We start from the raw sequence: 15,765 nt of genomic DNA, 5'->3' as shown, positions 1-15,765 counted from the left end.
TTGGAATGCATTGAGGAAATAATAAGCTGGATAGACAAAGGAGAGTCAGTGGATGTCTACTTGGATTTTCAGAGGGCCTTTGACAAGATGCCACACATGGTATTACAGGAGAGGTACTACCATGGATAGAAGTTTGGCTAACTGGCAGGAGGCAAAGCGTGGGAATAAAGGGTCCGTTTCTGGTTGGCTGCTGGTGTCTAGTGGTGTTCTGCAGTAGTCGGTGTAGGGAAAGATTCTTTTTATGTTATATGTCAATGATTTGGATGAAGAATTGATGACTTTGTGGCCAGGTTTGCAGAGTATATGAAGATTGGTGGAGGGCCAGGTGGTGTTGAGGAAGCAATGAGTCTGCAGAAGGACTAAGACAGAGTGGGGGACTGGACAAAGAGTGACAGATTGAATACAGTGCAGTGAGGTGTATGGTCATGCACTTTGGTAGAAGGAATTAAGGTGTGGAATATTTTCTAAGCAGGAATAAAATAGAAAAATATGAGGTGCAAGGGGACTTGGGAGTCCTTGTGTCAGATTTCCCAAAAGTTAACTTGCAGTTTGAGTCAGTGGTAAGGAAGGCAAATGCAATATTAGCATTCATTTCGAAAGGACTAGAATATAAAAGCAGGGATATAATGCTGAGGCGTTACAAGTCATTGGTGAGACCGCGCTTGGAGTATAGTGAGCAGTTTTAGGCCCCTTCTCTTAGAAAAGATGTGCTGGCATTGGAGAGAGTCCAGAGGAGGTTCACAAGAATGATCCCAGAAAGGAAATTAAGATGTCAATAAAATTGAGAGAGTACAGAGGAGATTGACTAGGTTGCCTGGGTTTCATCTCCTAAATTACAGAGAAAGGTTGAACAAGTTAGGTCTTTATTTTTTTGGAACATAGAAGGTTGAGGGGGGATTTGATAGAAGTGTTTAAAATTATGAGGGGGATTGATAGAGTTGACGTGGATAGGCTTTTTTCCATTGAGAGTGGGGGAGATTCAAACAAGAGGACATGGGTTGAGAGTTAGAGGACAAAAGTTTAGGGGTAACATGAGGGGGAACTTCTTTACTCAGAGAGTGGTAGCTGTGTGGAACGAGCTTCCAGCAGAAGTGGTTGAGGCAGGTTCGATGTTGTCGTTTAAAGTTAAATTGGACAGCTATATGGACAGGAAAGGAATGGAGGGTTACGGGCTGAGTGCAGGTTGGTGGGACTAGGTGAGAGTAAGAGTTCGGCATGGACTAGAAGGGCCAAGATGGCCTGTTTCCATGCTGTAATTGTTATATGGTTATAAAGGCTTAACGTATGGGGAGCATTTGATAGCTCTGGGCCTGTACTCACTGGAGATTAGAAGAATGAGGAGGGATCTCATTACAACTTATCGAATTTTAGAAGGTTTGGGTCAAGTGGATGTGGGGAAGAGGTTTTCTTTAGTGGGATGGTCCAGGACCAGAGGCACAGCCTTAGAATAGAGGGAGAACAGAGATGAGGAAGAAATCCTTTAGCCAGAGGGTGGTGATTCTATGGAATTTGTGAGGTGGCATGGGCTTGATCGGTTGAGAGGCCTGATTCTGCTCCTTCGTCCTGTGGCTTTATGGATCTTTGACAATTCTAAGGGCCTTGTTTACGCAGCATTCCTGATGGGTGGAAGAGAGACCTCGATCCTCTCAGCTGTCCTCACAGTCCTTTGTAGGGCCTTGCAGTCAGATGCCTTGCAATTCCCATACTCCACAGTAATGCAGTTGGTCAGGGCACTTTATTATTAATAATAATAATAATAACTATTTATCAAGTATTTTTCATACAGACGATGGAGTTCAAAGTGCTTTACAATGGGATAAAGTACAAACTTGAAAATAAAAGATACATGTTAATTAAGGGCGAGGATAACTAAATAGGTTTTGAGTTGGTGTTTAAAAGTGTCAAGTGCAAATGAGTCTGCATCCTGTATAGTTTTGGGTATTGAATTCTACAGTTTAGGAGCAGAGTTCAAAAAAGCTGACCAGCCAATTGTCTCTTGAGGGGCGAGGCCATAAAACCTGCCTAGTTCTGCATTCGACGGTGCCTGTGAAAAATAAGCAATTACAGTTCCAATTCCTCGGGCTTGTACACTGAGGACCCTGTTCCTCAGTGAACCTAAATCGCTACCATACAGGGTGGAGGAACTACCCATGTGCGTCTTCCAGATTCAAAAATCAGAGGTGTAAAAGGACTCGGGAGTCCTTGTGCAAGGTTCCCTGAAGGTTACCTTGCAGGTTGAGTCAGTGGTGAGGAAGGCAAGTGCAATGTTACCATTTATTTCGAGAGTACTAGAGTACAGTATACTGTAAAGCAAGGATGTAATGCCAAGGCTTTATAAGGCATTGGTCAGACGGCACTTGGAGTATTGTGAGCAGTTTTGGGCCCCTTATCATCGGAGAGGGTCCTTTCATGAGAATGATCCCAGGCACAAAAGGGTTAATGCATCAGGAGCATTTGATAGCTCTGGGCCTGTAGTCGCTGGAGCTTAGAAGAATCAGGGGGGGATCTCATTTCAATCTATCATGATAGAGTGGTCTAGGTAAACGTCTAGATAGAGTGGGTATGGAGAGGATGTTTCCTGTAATGGGGGAGTCTAAGACCAAAGAGCACAGCTTCAGAATAGAGGGACGTCCATTTAGGCCATAAGATCATCGACATAGGAGCAGAATTAGGCCATCTGGCCCATTGAGTCTATTCCACCATTCAATCACGGCTGATCCTTTTTTTAAATCTCCTCATCAATCCCAGTTCCCGACCTTCTCCCTGTAACCTTTGATGCCATGTCCAATCAAGAGCCTGTCAATCTCTGCCTTAGATACACCTGTAACCCTCGGGTTTGACCAACATGCGTTTGTCCAGGGGAAGACAGCCTCTGGCCCGGCCAAACTGAGAAATCTCGTTTGTGTGGATGCTGTGTGATGTGTTGCCTGGTTACAAATCCGTACCGCAAAATATCAGACAGTACACCATATGCAATTAAATGATTGAACTTTATAATCTGGTGTAGTGATCGTGATGACTAGGACATTCGCTGTGTTGCTGGCATCGGGTTCTATTGACAGGAAATCCATTACAACCAGGTTCAGGGGCCCTGCACTCTGCAAGTGGGTCAAGGGAGCTGCCAACCTAGGCAGCGTTTTCCGCCGTATGCATCGAATGCATGACTTGCAGTACTCTCCGACCTCCAGCTCCATTCAGGGCCAGTCAAACCAGTCTCTGAGCAATCCATAGGTCTTTTCAATCCCCAAATGGCCAGAATCATCATGCAGTGACTTCAACACAATCCTCTGATACTTCTTGGGCAGAACCAGCTGGCAACGCCGAGGTCAGTCCAGGGGTGATGTGACCAGGTATAAGATCTAGTTCCACAACTCCAGCCGAGGTCATTCTCTCAGTAATGGAGGCACCAACACGTGTTTCGTCTTCTTCGCCTGAGCCATGTCTCCCTTTCGACCGTTGACAAAATGGTACTGATTCCCGGGTCATCTCGCTGAGCAGCTGCCACTTCCCCAGAACTCAATTCTGGCAGCTGATTTGTCTTCAGAGCAGTCAGGTTACAGTAAACTTGGGGTATGGCGTCATCAGAAGCCCCCAATTGATCCACTGCTCGATCCTGCCTCTCCTTTTCCTCTGCCTTCACAGTGATGACAAACTGACACATGGCCTTCACCCCAGGGGCAGGAACGCTCACCCACTCCTCGTCCATGTCCAGTCCCTCATGCACCCCTCGGGACAAAGCATCCACATCAATGTTCCGGCTCCCCGGCCGGTACCTCAGGCTGAAATCATAGGCAGACAACGCTGCCAACCACCGATGGCCTGTGGCATCCAGTTTCGCCGAGGTGAGGTGATGTTAGGGGGTTGTTGTCTGTCCTCACCTCAAACTTGGTCCCGTAGAGATAGTCACTCAGCTTATCCACCACCACCCATTTCAACACCAGGAATTCCAACTTGTGCGTGGGATAGTTTCTCTTGGAGGGCAACAGACTTCGGCTGACAAATGCAACGGGCCTCAGCCCGGTGCCCTGACCCTGATACAGGATGCCCCCTAAGCCCTCTCGGCTGGCATCCGTGTGCAATCAGGGGCCTGCAAAAGCCAGCACCGGTGCCTGGGTCAGCAACTCCTTCAGCAATTGAAAAACCTCTTCACAATTCGCAGCCCACCTCGGTCCAAAGGGCTCTGAGGGGCTAAGATGCTCTCCACCCTCCGGTTCTTTCTCTCGCCGCCCTTTCTTCCCCAAGGGAGGGTAACTGCATAGAAGCTGATTCAACAGGTGACTCACTTTCGCGTAGCCTTTCACAAATCTCCGATAGTAACCACAGAACCAAAGGAACGAGTGCAGATCGCTCACAGTCTGGGGTCTTGGCCAAGTGGTAACCGCCTCTATCTTAGCTGGATTTGCAACTACTCCATCTGTGAGACTATGTGCCCAACATAGCTAACAGACGTTTTGCAGAACTGGCACTTGTCCAGGGAAAGTTTTAACCCTTCAGCTTTCGGGCAGCCCAGCACCTTCAGCAGCCTCACTTCATGTTCTTCCAAGGTAGACACAAACACCGGGAGATCATCCAAGTACACCAATACCTCAAGCAAATTCATGTCCCCCACCATCTTCTTCATGACCTGCTGCAAGGTTGCAGGGGCTCCAATATGCCCTGGGGCATCCTTTTGAACTGGAAGTATCCCGGGGGACATATAAATGCCGTCTTCTCTTTGTCAGCCTCACTCATGGGGATTTGGTAATATCCACTCCTCAAGTCCAGCACACTGAACCACTTCGCACCACTCAGACAGGCCAGCGCGTCTTCAGTCCTCGGGACTGTATACTGGTCAGGGACAGTGCGCCTGTACAGAGTCCTATAGTCCACACACATCCATACCTTCCCATTATTCTTTCGGGCCACTACTATTGGGGACGCATAGGGGCTTCTGGAATCGGTGATGATTCCAGCTTTCTTCAATTTACTCAAATGCTGCCTAACATCTTTCACCTCTGCAGGGGCCAGTCGCCGCGACCTCTCTCTGAACAAGGTGTCCTCGGACACTCAGATAGTACCTGGGGCAAGGCCCTCTTGGAACAACTCACATCAAACTAGTCAGTGGAAAAAACACCTTCCAGCTTCAACATCTTTTCTACAAACCTCCTTTTCCACACCGCACACACTGGGGAGTCCCCAGGTTGAATGACTCAGCTGTCGACTTTCCCCCCTTTTCCAATGGTTTCTCCCCAGCTTGTCTCTCAGGGACGCTAGACATTACCATCACTGGGAAGAGATATGCTAGGGGCATCCCTGCTTGAAGGTGAACTCCCTCTTCATAGTGTTCCTGACAATCACTGCCATCCTGCTCGCCTGTACAACCGAGGGCTTCTGCAATTCGGGCCTCACCAGTTCCCCAGCAGGAAATCTTGACTCCCCCTCGTTGGTCTTCCGGGGTGTCCACAAAGAGGGCCTTGCCCCAGGCACTCCGGGAAATTTGGGGGTCCCCATCACTCTCACTACTTCCCTGGGCCTTAACACCATTGGCTTCAACTGGGTGAACTACACAGTCCTTCGTCTAAATTCGGTATCTGGCCTGATGCAGCCATGCACTTCCTCAAACGCAGCTTGAAACCCCGGGTGCACGGACAATGTTCCCAGAAAGTTCTCACCTGCCTTCTCCTTGCAGGCCCCCATGAGTCTCCTCACAAGAGGGGTGTTGGTCCCCACCAGAATTGAAAGAGCACCCTTCTCAACAGGGTCCGGACAAACCAGCACCAATGTATCAAGAACCTCAGACACTCGCACATCGGCCTCCGAGAACTCCAGTTTCACTGACAAATAACCGTCATATGGATAATCACTAGCACTAAGCCCCCAGATCTCCAATGCCCTGAACGGGATCAATGGTAAATGCTTCAGATACCGGTTGTAAAACGAACGGTACAACAACGTGACCTGTGACCCGGTGTCGAGGATGACTTTAGCATAAATACCTTCTATCTGTAGTGACACACTAAAGCATAACCCCACGAAGCCTTCAGGAATAGGGTCTTTCGCTTTTGGGGGTTCAATGGTATATTGCTGGGAACGTGTTGCTAACTTTCCCAACATCTCTCTCTACTTAGGTACCCAGGGGCTCACTCTCCTAGGGGCTTCCTGCTGCTCACACTCCCGCCTGAAGTGTCCCTCTTCACCACAGTTATAACAGATAATACTGGTCGCACCCCTCCCCCAACACCTTGCAGAACCCCAGCCACCAGCACCCGTCTGCGCAGTCCGTCCCCTTAGGGGGTCTGCCTGTTTATCAGTCCTATCATATGGAGGGTCCATACCCGCTGTTAACACCCGGGACATCTCAGTTCTCAACTCTGCCACATTCTCCTTTACCATCCCCTGGGTTGGGCTAGCCGTGGTCACTTCACCACAAGGGCCTCTACTGAGGACTGTATCCTGCTGACGGAGCCCTCCCACGCCTCCGACACGTTCTCATCCTCCCATACCTCTCCAATCAGCTCAACTAAAGAGGGAAGGGGCACGTCTTACGAGACCGTCGGAGACCCCAAGCAATCAGGTCCTGGGACTGGGCGCCCTTTGCTGTCTAGTCTATTCTTAACTGATCCACCTCGGCCACCTGAATGACCCCTCTGTGCCGCAAGCTATTTAGCTGCCTCTCTAGCCGGAAAATGTGAGCAGAAAGCTTCTCCCCCTTTTGAAGCATGTCCTGAAACCCCACCATGAGCTCCACTGGGCACCATGTCATGCCAAAGGCGTTCTCCAGTGCTCCCGGATAATCGGCAGTGTTGTCTAGGGGTTTCCACATTTTCACAGCTCTCACTACATCAGTGACGAACCCCCTCAAACTTTCAGCCAATCTCTTATGTCATCAGAGCGCTGCCTCTCATCTAGCAACTGAGAAGTCTGCACCACCCACGTCTCATACTCCTCTTCCCCCTCGGGGGGTGGGTGTTATTCCAGAGAATATTCTTAGCTTGCGGCAGGGACCCTCTGCCTGTGCACTGGCCACTTATTCAGCAGAGAGGCGAGGGTTGGTGCCAACTCAGAACCCTCACTCCTCACTGGGGGACGGGGACTAATTAGACGTTCCAAATCCGACCACTCCTTCCCCTCACTCCTCAGAAACGGTTGAACCCTGTCTTTGAAGTCTCCGCCCCCAGCCACGGGAAACTCGACGTGACTCGGACCGCTCTGCTACACTCCCCTCCTCTCTGACAGCATGGACAGGCCATGGCCCCGCCTCACCTGGGCCACTGATAGACACTGGCAGTCCCACCCCGTTCGTCAGCGCTAGTCTGAACTGAAACAAGGACCGAGTCCACCATTTTATCAAACCTCTGCGCGACAACCTCAACTTTGCCAACAATTTTAACAGTACTCAAAAGTCGAACTAACAATTCATCAGGGGTATGAATATTCCACCCCTCTCAACACGCACGGTAACCCCACAGAGGTGTACCAGCACAGATTTAAACACAATGCTCAGGGCAGTCATGCAGCATCCAATGGAATCCATCCCGAGCGATACCCCCACAGTTGTAAGCCTGAGGTTCTGCCAGCATGTGTTTGTCCAGGGGAAGACAGCCTCTGGCCCAGCCAAACTGAGAAACCTCGTTTGTGTGGATGCTGTGTGATGTGTTGCCCGGTTACAAATCTGCACCACAAAATATCAGACAGTACACCATGTGCAATAAAATGATTGAACTTTATAAATCTTAATCTGACTGTCGGGTTAGTAAAGAAAATAAAAAGAAAAAGGGCCCATTTTAATGAAACAGTCTAATGTGCACGTTGGAGCTCACGGTTGTCCGTCCATTCATTCCCCATCGACCTCCTCTGAGCGTTGCTGACCCTTGCACCCTGGCTCCAAGTCCACTCCATTTGGCAGTCTACCGACCCTCTCCACTCGCGTCTTCTCTCTTCATCTCTCGCCGACAAAAGACCACGAATCCCTTCTCTCAGATCCACAAGAAAGAAACAACGTGCCTCTTATTGGATGGCGAACATTCCAAAGCGCCCGATATCTCTCTAGTCATAACGCATACACTGCTGCTACAGAGAAACCATTACATTAGCAGTGAAACATTACAGAGAGGCCATTACATTAGCAGTGAAACATTGCAGAGAAATCATTACATTAGCAGTGAAACATTACAGAAATGCCATTATATTAGCAGTGAAACATTGCAGAAAGGCCGTTACATTAGCAGTGAAACATTGCAGAAAGGCTTTTTATTAGCAGTGAAACATTACAGAGAAACCATTACATTAGCAGTGAAACATTACAGAAAGGCCGTTACATTAACAGTGAAACGTTACAGAGAGGCCGTTACATTAGCAGTGAAACATTACAGAGAGGCCATTACATTAGCAGTGAAACATTGCAGAGCATTACACACCCAATGACCTGTGTGTGTTAGAGTAGTACAGCACAGTACAGGCTCTACAGACACAGTATTAGAACAGAGATGAGGAGGAATTTCTTTAGCCAGAGGGAGGTGAATCTGTGGAATTCATTGCGACAGGCAGCTATGGAGGCCAGGTCATTAGGTGTATTTAAACTGCTCACAGTACTCCAAGTGCGGTCTGAGCAATGCCTTATGATGATGGGGTTGGGATGTAATCACCGTTATTGTGTGAGCCACAGGATGCAGGGGGGCCTGACCCTCAATGTGCAACCTCTGACCCATACCCTTCTCACACCTACTCTTATCGTGTCCCTCCTACCCCTGACTCACTCCCCTCCCGTTCTCTTTCCACCCCCCACTCACCCCACCACAAACCCTGCCACCTCTGACCCCTGACCCATTGCTTGCCCCTGACCCACCATGGACCCCTACCACCTCTGACCCCTGACGCACTGCTTACCCCTGCCTCACCGTGGACCCCTGCTCTCGCTTCACTGCAGGCTGGCGGAGCTGCTGGAGAAGCTGGCGGAGATGGAGGAGGAACGGAGGAAGCTGTTGGGTCAAGTGGCATCGCTGGAGCAGGCGAACCGGACGGTGAAGGGCGAGTACGACGCCTTGCGGCTGCAGTACCATGCACAGTGGCAACAGTTGCGCCAGCGCGAGCTCGAGGCCTCCGAGCTGATCCACAACCTGCTGATCCTCAAGTCCCGTGAGGCTCAGCACCTCAACAACAGCATCGAGAAGCCCAGGAGGTAATGGCCAAAGCTTATTCCATGAGCACAGGGAAGGGAGAGGGGCGGAGGGGTCCCAAACTGGGCGAAAAAGTCCAATCTTCAAACAATGGTCTCTGATCTCGTCTTCGAGCAGGATGAGATAACAGAGTGAGACTCCCTCTACACCATCCCAATCACACACTCACGTGGTTAGAAGCACAGTGAAGCTCCCTCTACATTATCCCAACTCACACTATGAGGTCAGACACAGAGTGAAGTTCCCTCTATATTGTCCCATCATAGACTCCTAGGCTGAGATATAAAGTGAAGCTCTTTCTATACTGTCCCATCACACACTCCCAGGGTCAGACACAGAGTGAAGCTTCCTCTACACTATCCCATCACACCCTATGGGGTCAGATATAGAGTGAAACTCCCTGTACTCTGTCCCATCATAGAGTCCTGGGCTCAGACACAAAGTGAAGCTTCCTCTACATTGTCCTATCACACACACTTCCAGGGTCAGATACAGAGTGAAGCTCCCTCTGCACTGTCCCATCACACACTCCTAGGGTCAGACACAGAGTGCAGCTCGCTCTACACTGACCCATCACACACTCCCGGGGACAGACACAGAGCAGATCTCCCTCTGCACTGTCCCATCACACACTCCTAGGGTCAGACACAGAGTGCAGCTCGCTCTACACTGACCCATCACACACTCCCAGGGTCAGACACAGAGCAGATCTCCCTCTGCACTGTCCCATCACAGACTCCTAGGGTCAGACACAGAGTGAAGCTCGCTCTACACTATCCCATCACACACTATGGGGTCAGATATAGAGTGAAGCTCCCTCTGCACTGCCCCATCACAGATGTGTTACTTTGGGCACGCATTCTAGAGTTTGCATTGAGTTACTGCTCTGGCCATGACGACTGTGTGCATCTTCCTGTCCAGGGCTGAGCAGAGACATCTACAGAAGGATCTGGCAATTGCTTCAAGTACCCCAATCTCCAAGAAACCGTGAGTCAGAAACATGTTTTGTTGGGGGGAGTGGGATGGGCTCACAAAATTGGAGAAGGACATTCAGCCTGTCTGGTCAATGCTAGTCCTTTGTTTTAATATTTTAATGCAATACAGAAGATAGGCAGCCAGTCCATCAGAGGTACGCTGGTTCACAAAACAACCCCAGAATCCCAGCCCACCCCCAACCCCACTACTTCACTAGTTCTAAATGTACAATATTCTGCAGATTGTGGAAGTCCTGAGCAACACACACAAACTGCTAGAGGAACTCAGCAGGTCAGACAGCACCTATGAAATGAATAAACCCTCCATGTTTTGGGCCGAGACCCTTCATCAGGGTTGGAAATGAAGGGGGGAATAAGCCAAAATAAGAAGTTAGTGGGGAGGGGAAGGAGTACAAGTTTGTAGGTTATAGGTGAAACACATGAGGGGAAGGTAGGTGAGTGGAGGTGGGGAATGGTAAGAAGCTGGAAGATGATAGGTGGAAGAGCTGAAGGGCTGAAGAAGGAGGAATCTGATAGGAGAGGAGAGTGGGCCAGCGGAGAAAGGGAAGGGGAAGGGGCACCAGGGGAGGTGATAGACAGGTGGGGAGAAGACGTACGAGGTCCAAGTGGAGAGTAGAAGAAGAGGGAAGGGGAAGTGAATTTTTTTTTTCACAGAAAGAGAAATCAATTTTCATGCTCAGGTTGGAGGGTACCTATTTGGAATATGAGGTGTCGCTCCTCCACCCTGAGAGTGGTCTCATCGTGGCAGAAGAGGAGGACATGGACTGACATGTTGGAATGGGAATGGGGCTAGGAATTAAAATGGTTGGCCACCAGGGAATTCCACTTTTTGCAGAAGGAGCAGAGGGTCTCAACAAAGTGACATTGCTGGCTTGGATGTTATTGCTCGTTTTGTGACAGAGAGGATCGGAGAGCGGACCACGGGAGAAAGGGAAGGAGGAGAGGAACCCGAGGGAGTGGATAGGCAGGTGAGGTGAAGAGAAGGAGTGAGAGGTGAGCTGGATTGGGGAATGGAAAAAGAGTGAAAGAGCGAGGGTTGGCAGTGGGGTAGGGAGAAACTACGGGAAGTTAGAGAAGTGAGTATTTTTGCCATCCAGTCAGAGGCTGCCCAAGTCACGTTGGACAAGCAACCTCATCTTCTGATTGGATGCCTCCAAACTAATAAGAATTGCAGAGACGACAACACGAGGAAATCTGCAGATGCTGGAAATTCAAGCAACACACACAAAAATGCTGGTGAACGCAGCAGGCCAGAGAGCATCCATAGGAAGAGGTACAGTCGACGTTTCGGGCTGTGACCCTTCGTCAGGACTAACTGAAAGAAGAGGTAGTAAGAGATTTGAAAGTGGGGGGAGGGAGGGGGAGATCCGAAATGATAGGAGAAGACAGGAGGGGGAGGGATGGAACTAACAGCTGGAAAGTTGATCGGCAAAAGGGATACAGAGCTGGAGAAGGGAGAGGATCATGGGATGGGAGGCCTGGGGAGAAAGAAAGGGAGATGGGAGCCCACTATAGTGAGAGGGACAGAGGGAGAAAAAAGAGAGAGAGAAAAAAAAGGGAAAAAATAATAAATAGATAAATAAGAGATGGCATACTAGGGGGAGGTGGGGCATTAATGGAAGTTAGAGAAGTTAATGTTCATGCCATCAGGTTGGAGGCTATCCAGGTGGAATATAAGGTGTTGTTCCTGCAACCTGAGGCCTATTAACCCTCTGACCTCCGCACATTGTTGCAATTTCGGAGGAAACTAAGCACCTCATGGAAAATCACGCGATAATCAAGTCATTGAGCATTACAGCACAGAAACAGGCCTTTCAGCCCATCTAGTCCATGTCAAACTGTTATTCTGCCCGCTCCCATCAACCTGCACCCAGACCATAGTCCTCCCAACCATGCACTTCTCCACATGTCTCTTAAATGTTGCAATCAATCCTGCATCCATCACTTCCACTGGCAGCTTGTTCCACACTCCCACCACCCTCTGTGTGAAGAAGTTCCCCCTCATGTTCCCCTCAAACATTTCACCTTTCACCCTTAACCCTCTAGTTCAAGTTTGAAACATCAACTGTTTATTTCCTTCCATAGACGCTGCCTGACCCACTGAGTTCCTCCAGTATTTTGTGCATTGCTCTGATGGGGATGATGTATTTCACCTTTCACCCTTGATCCATGACCTCTAGTTCTAGTCTCATAAAAACCTCGGTGGAAAAAGCCTGCTTGCATTTTCCCTATCTATACTCCTCATAATTCTGTGTATCTCTATCAAATCTTCCCTCACTCTCCTATACTCCAGGCCTTTCAAGTAGCACAGTTCCTCAAGTCCTGGCAACACCCTCGTAAATTTCCTTTGTAAGCTTTCGATCTTGTTGATGGGGAGAACGTGCGAACTCCCTACGCAGACAGTGCTGGAACTCGGCATCAAAGCTGCTGCGCCAGTATGCTGCCTGGATGACCTGCTGTCTGAAGAAACCATTTACCTGCTGGGGAATCTAGCAGCCAGTTGTGGAAGCCATTGCAGTTTCAATCCAGGGAACATTCCGTACAGTCTGTGGTCCTGAGTCTCCATGTTGACTCTGAAATTCTCTTTGCCTTCAGGGAGCCACTTCACTGGGAACCAGTTGTCCCACAGGAGGAATCAGGGTCGCACGAAGGCACAGATCTCAAATCCCGCTTGGCTCCCAGGTAAACAAGCAGCTCGCGGGAGTCGTTAAGACAGAACTCACTCAAAAGTTCAAAGTAAATTTATTCTCAAAGTGCATATACGTCACCACCTACACAGTAAATCCAAGAAACACAATAGAATCAATCAAAGACCACCACCAACAGGATGGACAAACAACTAACATGAACAAGGCAACAAACCACGCAAATACAAAAAAGAAAGAAAACAAGAGAAATAATAATCTAATTCATAAGCTATAAATATTAAGAACACGGGGTGAAGATTCCTTGAAAGTGAGTCTATTGGTTGTGGGGAGAGTTCTGTGATGGGGTGAGTGAGGTTATCCCCTTTGGTTCAGGAGCCTGATGGTTGAGGGGTAATAACTGTTCCTGAACCTGGTGGTGTGAGTCCTGAGGCTCCTCTACCTTCTTCCTGATAGCAGCGAGAAGAGAGCATGTCGTGTGTGTTAGGGGTCCCTGATGATGGATGCTGCTTTCCTGCGACAGTGTTTCATGTAGGTGTGCTCACTGATGGCGAGGGCTTTACCTGTGTTGGATTGGGCTCCATACCAGGCTGTGACGTAACCAGTCAGTATACTCTCCACTCAGCTTCCACCCTCAGGCGGTGGTGGGGGGTGGGGTAAGATTTCCTGATGGGGAATTATCCTCCGATTGCTCTGGTTTCAGGTCAGGGGGCTGTTGTTGAGGGATTGGGCGGCAGGGAGCTAGGAGCAGTGGATGATTGGATGGAGATTGGGACCATGCACAGCCGAGATCACCCCTCTCCTGTTGACATCAGCCAGTGTGGAGGGGGGCGGGTCCTGCCACCTGCCACAAGAATGTATGGGTAACCCCCCCCACCCACCAAAGTCCCCAGGTGAAATATACAGGTAGGCCATTTGTCCCCTCAGATTTGACTTTACACCTCGAATGACGCCATTCAATTTCTTGTACAACCATACCATGACCTTCCATCTTCGGTACTCAATGTCCTGACCGATGAAGGTCTGCGATAAAATGATTCCGCTGTCTGGGAGCTCTAACCTTAAGATGAAGGTGGCACGGCAGCGTAGCAGTTAGCGCAATGCTTTACAGTACCAGTCGTAAGATCGGGGTTCGAATCCCGCCACTGTCTGTAAGAAGTTTGTACGTCCTCTCTCTTAACTCCGGGTGCTCTGCATTCCTCCCACATTCCAAGGACGTACCGGTTAGCGTTAGTAATTTGTGGGCATGCTACATTGGCACTGGAGGCGTGGTGACACTTGTGGGCTGCCCCCAGCATCATCCTCACTGATTTGATTTGACACAAGGCAACGCATGTTGCTGTGTGTTTCGACGTGCGTGTGGTAATAAAGCTAACGTTTAAAATCTTTAAGCCCTATCGGACACAAGTAACCGTGAGCCCCTCACTTTAGGGAGCTTAATCTGTATCACATCAATAGACACTTCACGGACTAGTTCACTTCTCAGTTTAGTGTCCCCGGCGAGACATAGCTGTCAATAATCACTGTTCGACTGGTGCGTCCCACCTCCCTACCAAGGAGGAGATACCTCCAGTTTACAAAATAGTTTAAGCACAGTTTATTGATATACTGTACAATTAATCTGAGGAATAATTCTTGACAAAAAATTTAATTCAGCAAGGAATTCTAACTTATAAAAGATTTCCAGGTTACTGAAGATTTCTAGACTATGAAGGATTTCCAAACACAGGTACATGACTTACAACCTAAAAAGATATACCGGTTAGTTGCAGACGAACAGGTCGTCAGTCGTGGAACCGATCGCTGAGGAATGAATTCTCGGTCTCTCTGCCGTCCTTGGCGATCCTGACTGCTTTCTAACATTTATCCTTGGAAAGGTTACATGCTGTGTGGCATGGCAGCATAGCGATCAGTGCAGTGCTTTACAGCGCCCAGGTCCGTGTTGCAGCCTATAAAGAGTTTTATGTTCTCCCCAAGACAGCTTGCTCCAGGATCCTCTCACATTCCAGTGAGATGAGGGTTAGAGTTAGTGAGCTGTGGCATGCTATGTTGCTATGTTGGCGCCTGAAGTGTGGCAATACTTCCGGGCTGCCCCCAGCACAGCCTCAGACTGCTGGTCATTGATGTTCTGATATGTGTGTGACAATTAAAGCTCACCTAATCTAAAGATGGGGTGATCAGTAGTTCCCTTGGGCCCTGGAAAATGAATGGCCATCACAGACTAGCATTCCAAAAGCTGCCTTCATCACCCTGTTTAGCTTTTCCTGGGTTCTCCTCGGCCTACTGCCCCGTCCTGGTTTGGTCCTCCAATATTTAGCCTCACATGTCCCTCTTTGTTTTAGGTCAGCCTCTTTCAGCCTTCCGGACCAGTCCAAGGTCCTCCAGACCATCAAAGGGTTCTTTCGGTAAGTACTGGAATTGGTTTATTGTTTTCACATCTAGGAGAAGGAAGGCTCTGATCTCAAACCTCTGCTGCCCTGAGGCTATATCCACTCACGGGGAAGGCCTCGGGAGTAAATCCCAAGGGAAAAATCCGGAGCTGGAGTCCCTGAGGCAGACCTACGTTGAGTTTAACGCTGACTGGAAACTCCTGCGACGCCACTAGTGATAAACTGCATCGGTTTCTGGCGTTCCTTTGAATCCATCAGCTGCATGGAGAGGGGGAGATTGCTACATGGGCAACATCTTGCTCTCCATATTGTACCTCCCCACACTTGCTTATCACATTGACGTCTGGGATGCAACATCCATGCTTGAACCTGACCAACAGAAGGCCCTCAACAAGATACAGTGGAAAGCTTGTTCATACAGATCAAATCACTACACAGTGCATTGCTGTAGAACAAGGTAAAGCTATAACAGAATTCAGAATATAAACACGAGAGGTTCCACAGATGCTGGAAATCAAGAGTGACACACAAAATGCCGGAGGAACTCTGCAGATCAGGCAGCATCTATAGAAATGAATAA

At 49.1% G+C, this 15,765-nt stretch overlaps 1 protein-coding gene across 1 annotated transcript in view; it reads left to right on the top strand.

The window, feature by feature from the left end:
- The window catches only part of LOC134349805 (autophagy-related protein 16-like), a 101,769-nt gene that overhangs the window by 45,123 nt on the left and 40,881 nt on the right, over nucleotides 1–15,765 (top strand). The window contains exons 5-8 of the mRNA XM_063054694.1: nucleotides 8,906–9,157; nucleotides 10,077–10,142; nucleotides 12,746–12,832; nucleotides 15,138–15,200. Of these exons, the coding sequence (XP_062910764.1) occupies nucleotides 8,906–9,157; nucleotides 10,077–10,142; nucleotides 12,746–12,832; nucleotides 15,138–15,200 (468 nt within the window). The remainder of the gene's footprint in view (nucleotides 1–8,905; nucleotides 9,158–10,076; nucleotides 10,143–12,745; nucleotides 12,833–15,137; nucleotides 15,201–15,765) is intronic.

Source organism: Mobula hypostoma, chromosome 7, assembly GCF_963921235.1.
Source record: "Mobula hypostoma chromosome 7, sMobHyp1.1, whole genome shotgun sequence".
In the NCBI taxonomy this organism is placed as follows: Eukaryota; Metazoa; Chordata; class Chondrichthyes; order Myliobatiformes; family Myliobatidae; genus Mobula; species Mobula hypostoma.
This window is presented reverse-complemented; position numbering and strand designations above follow the sequence as displayed.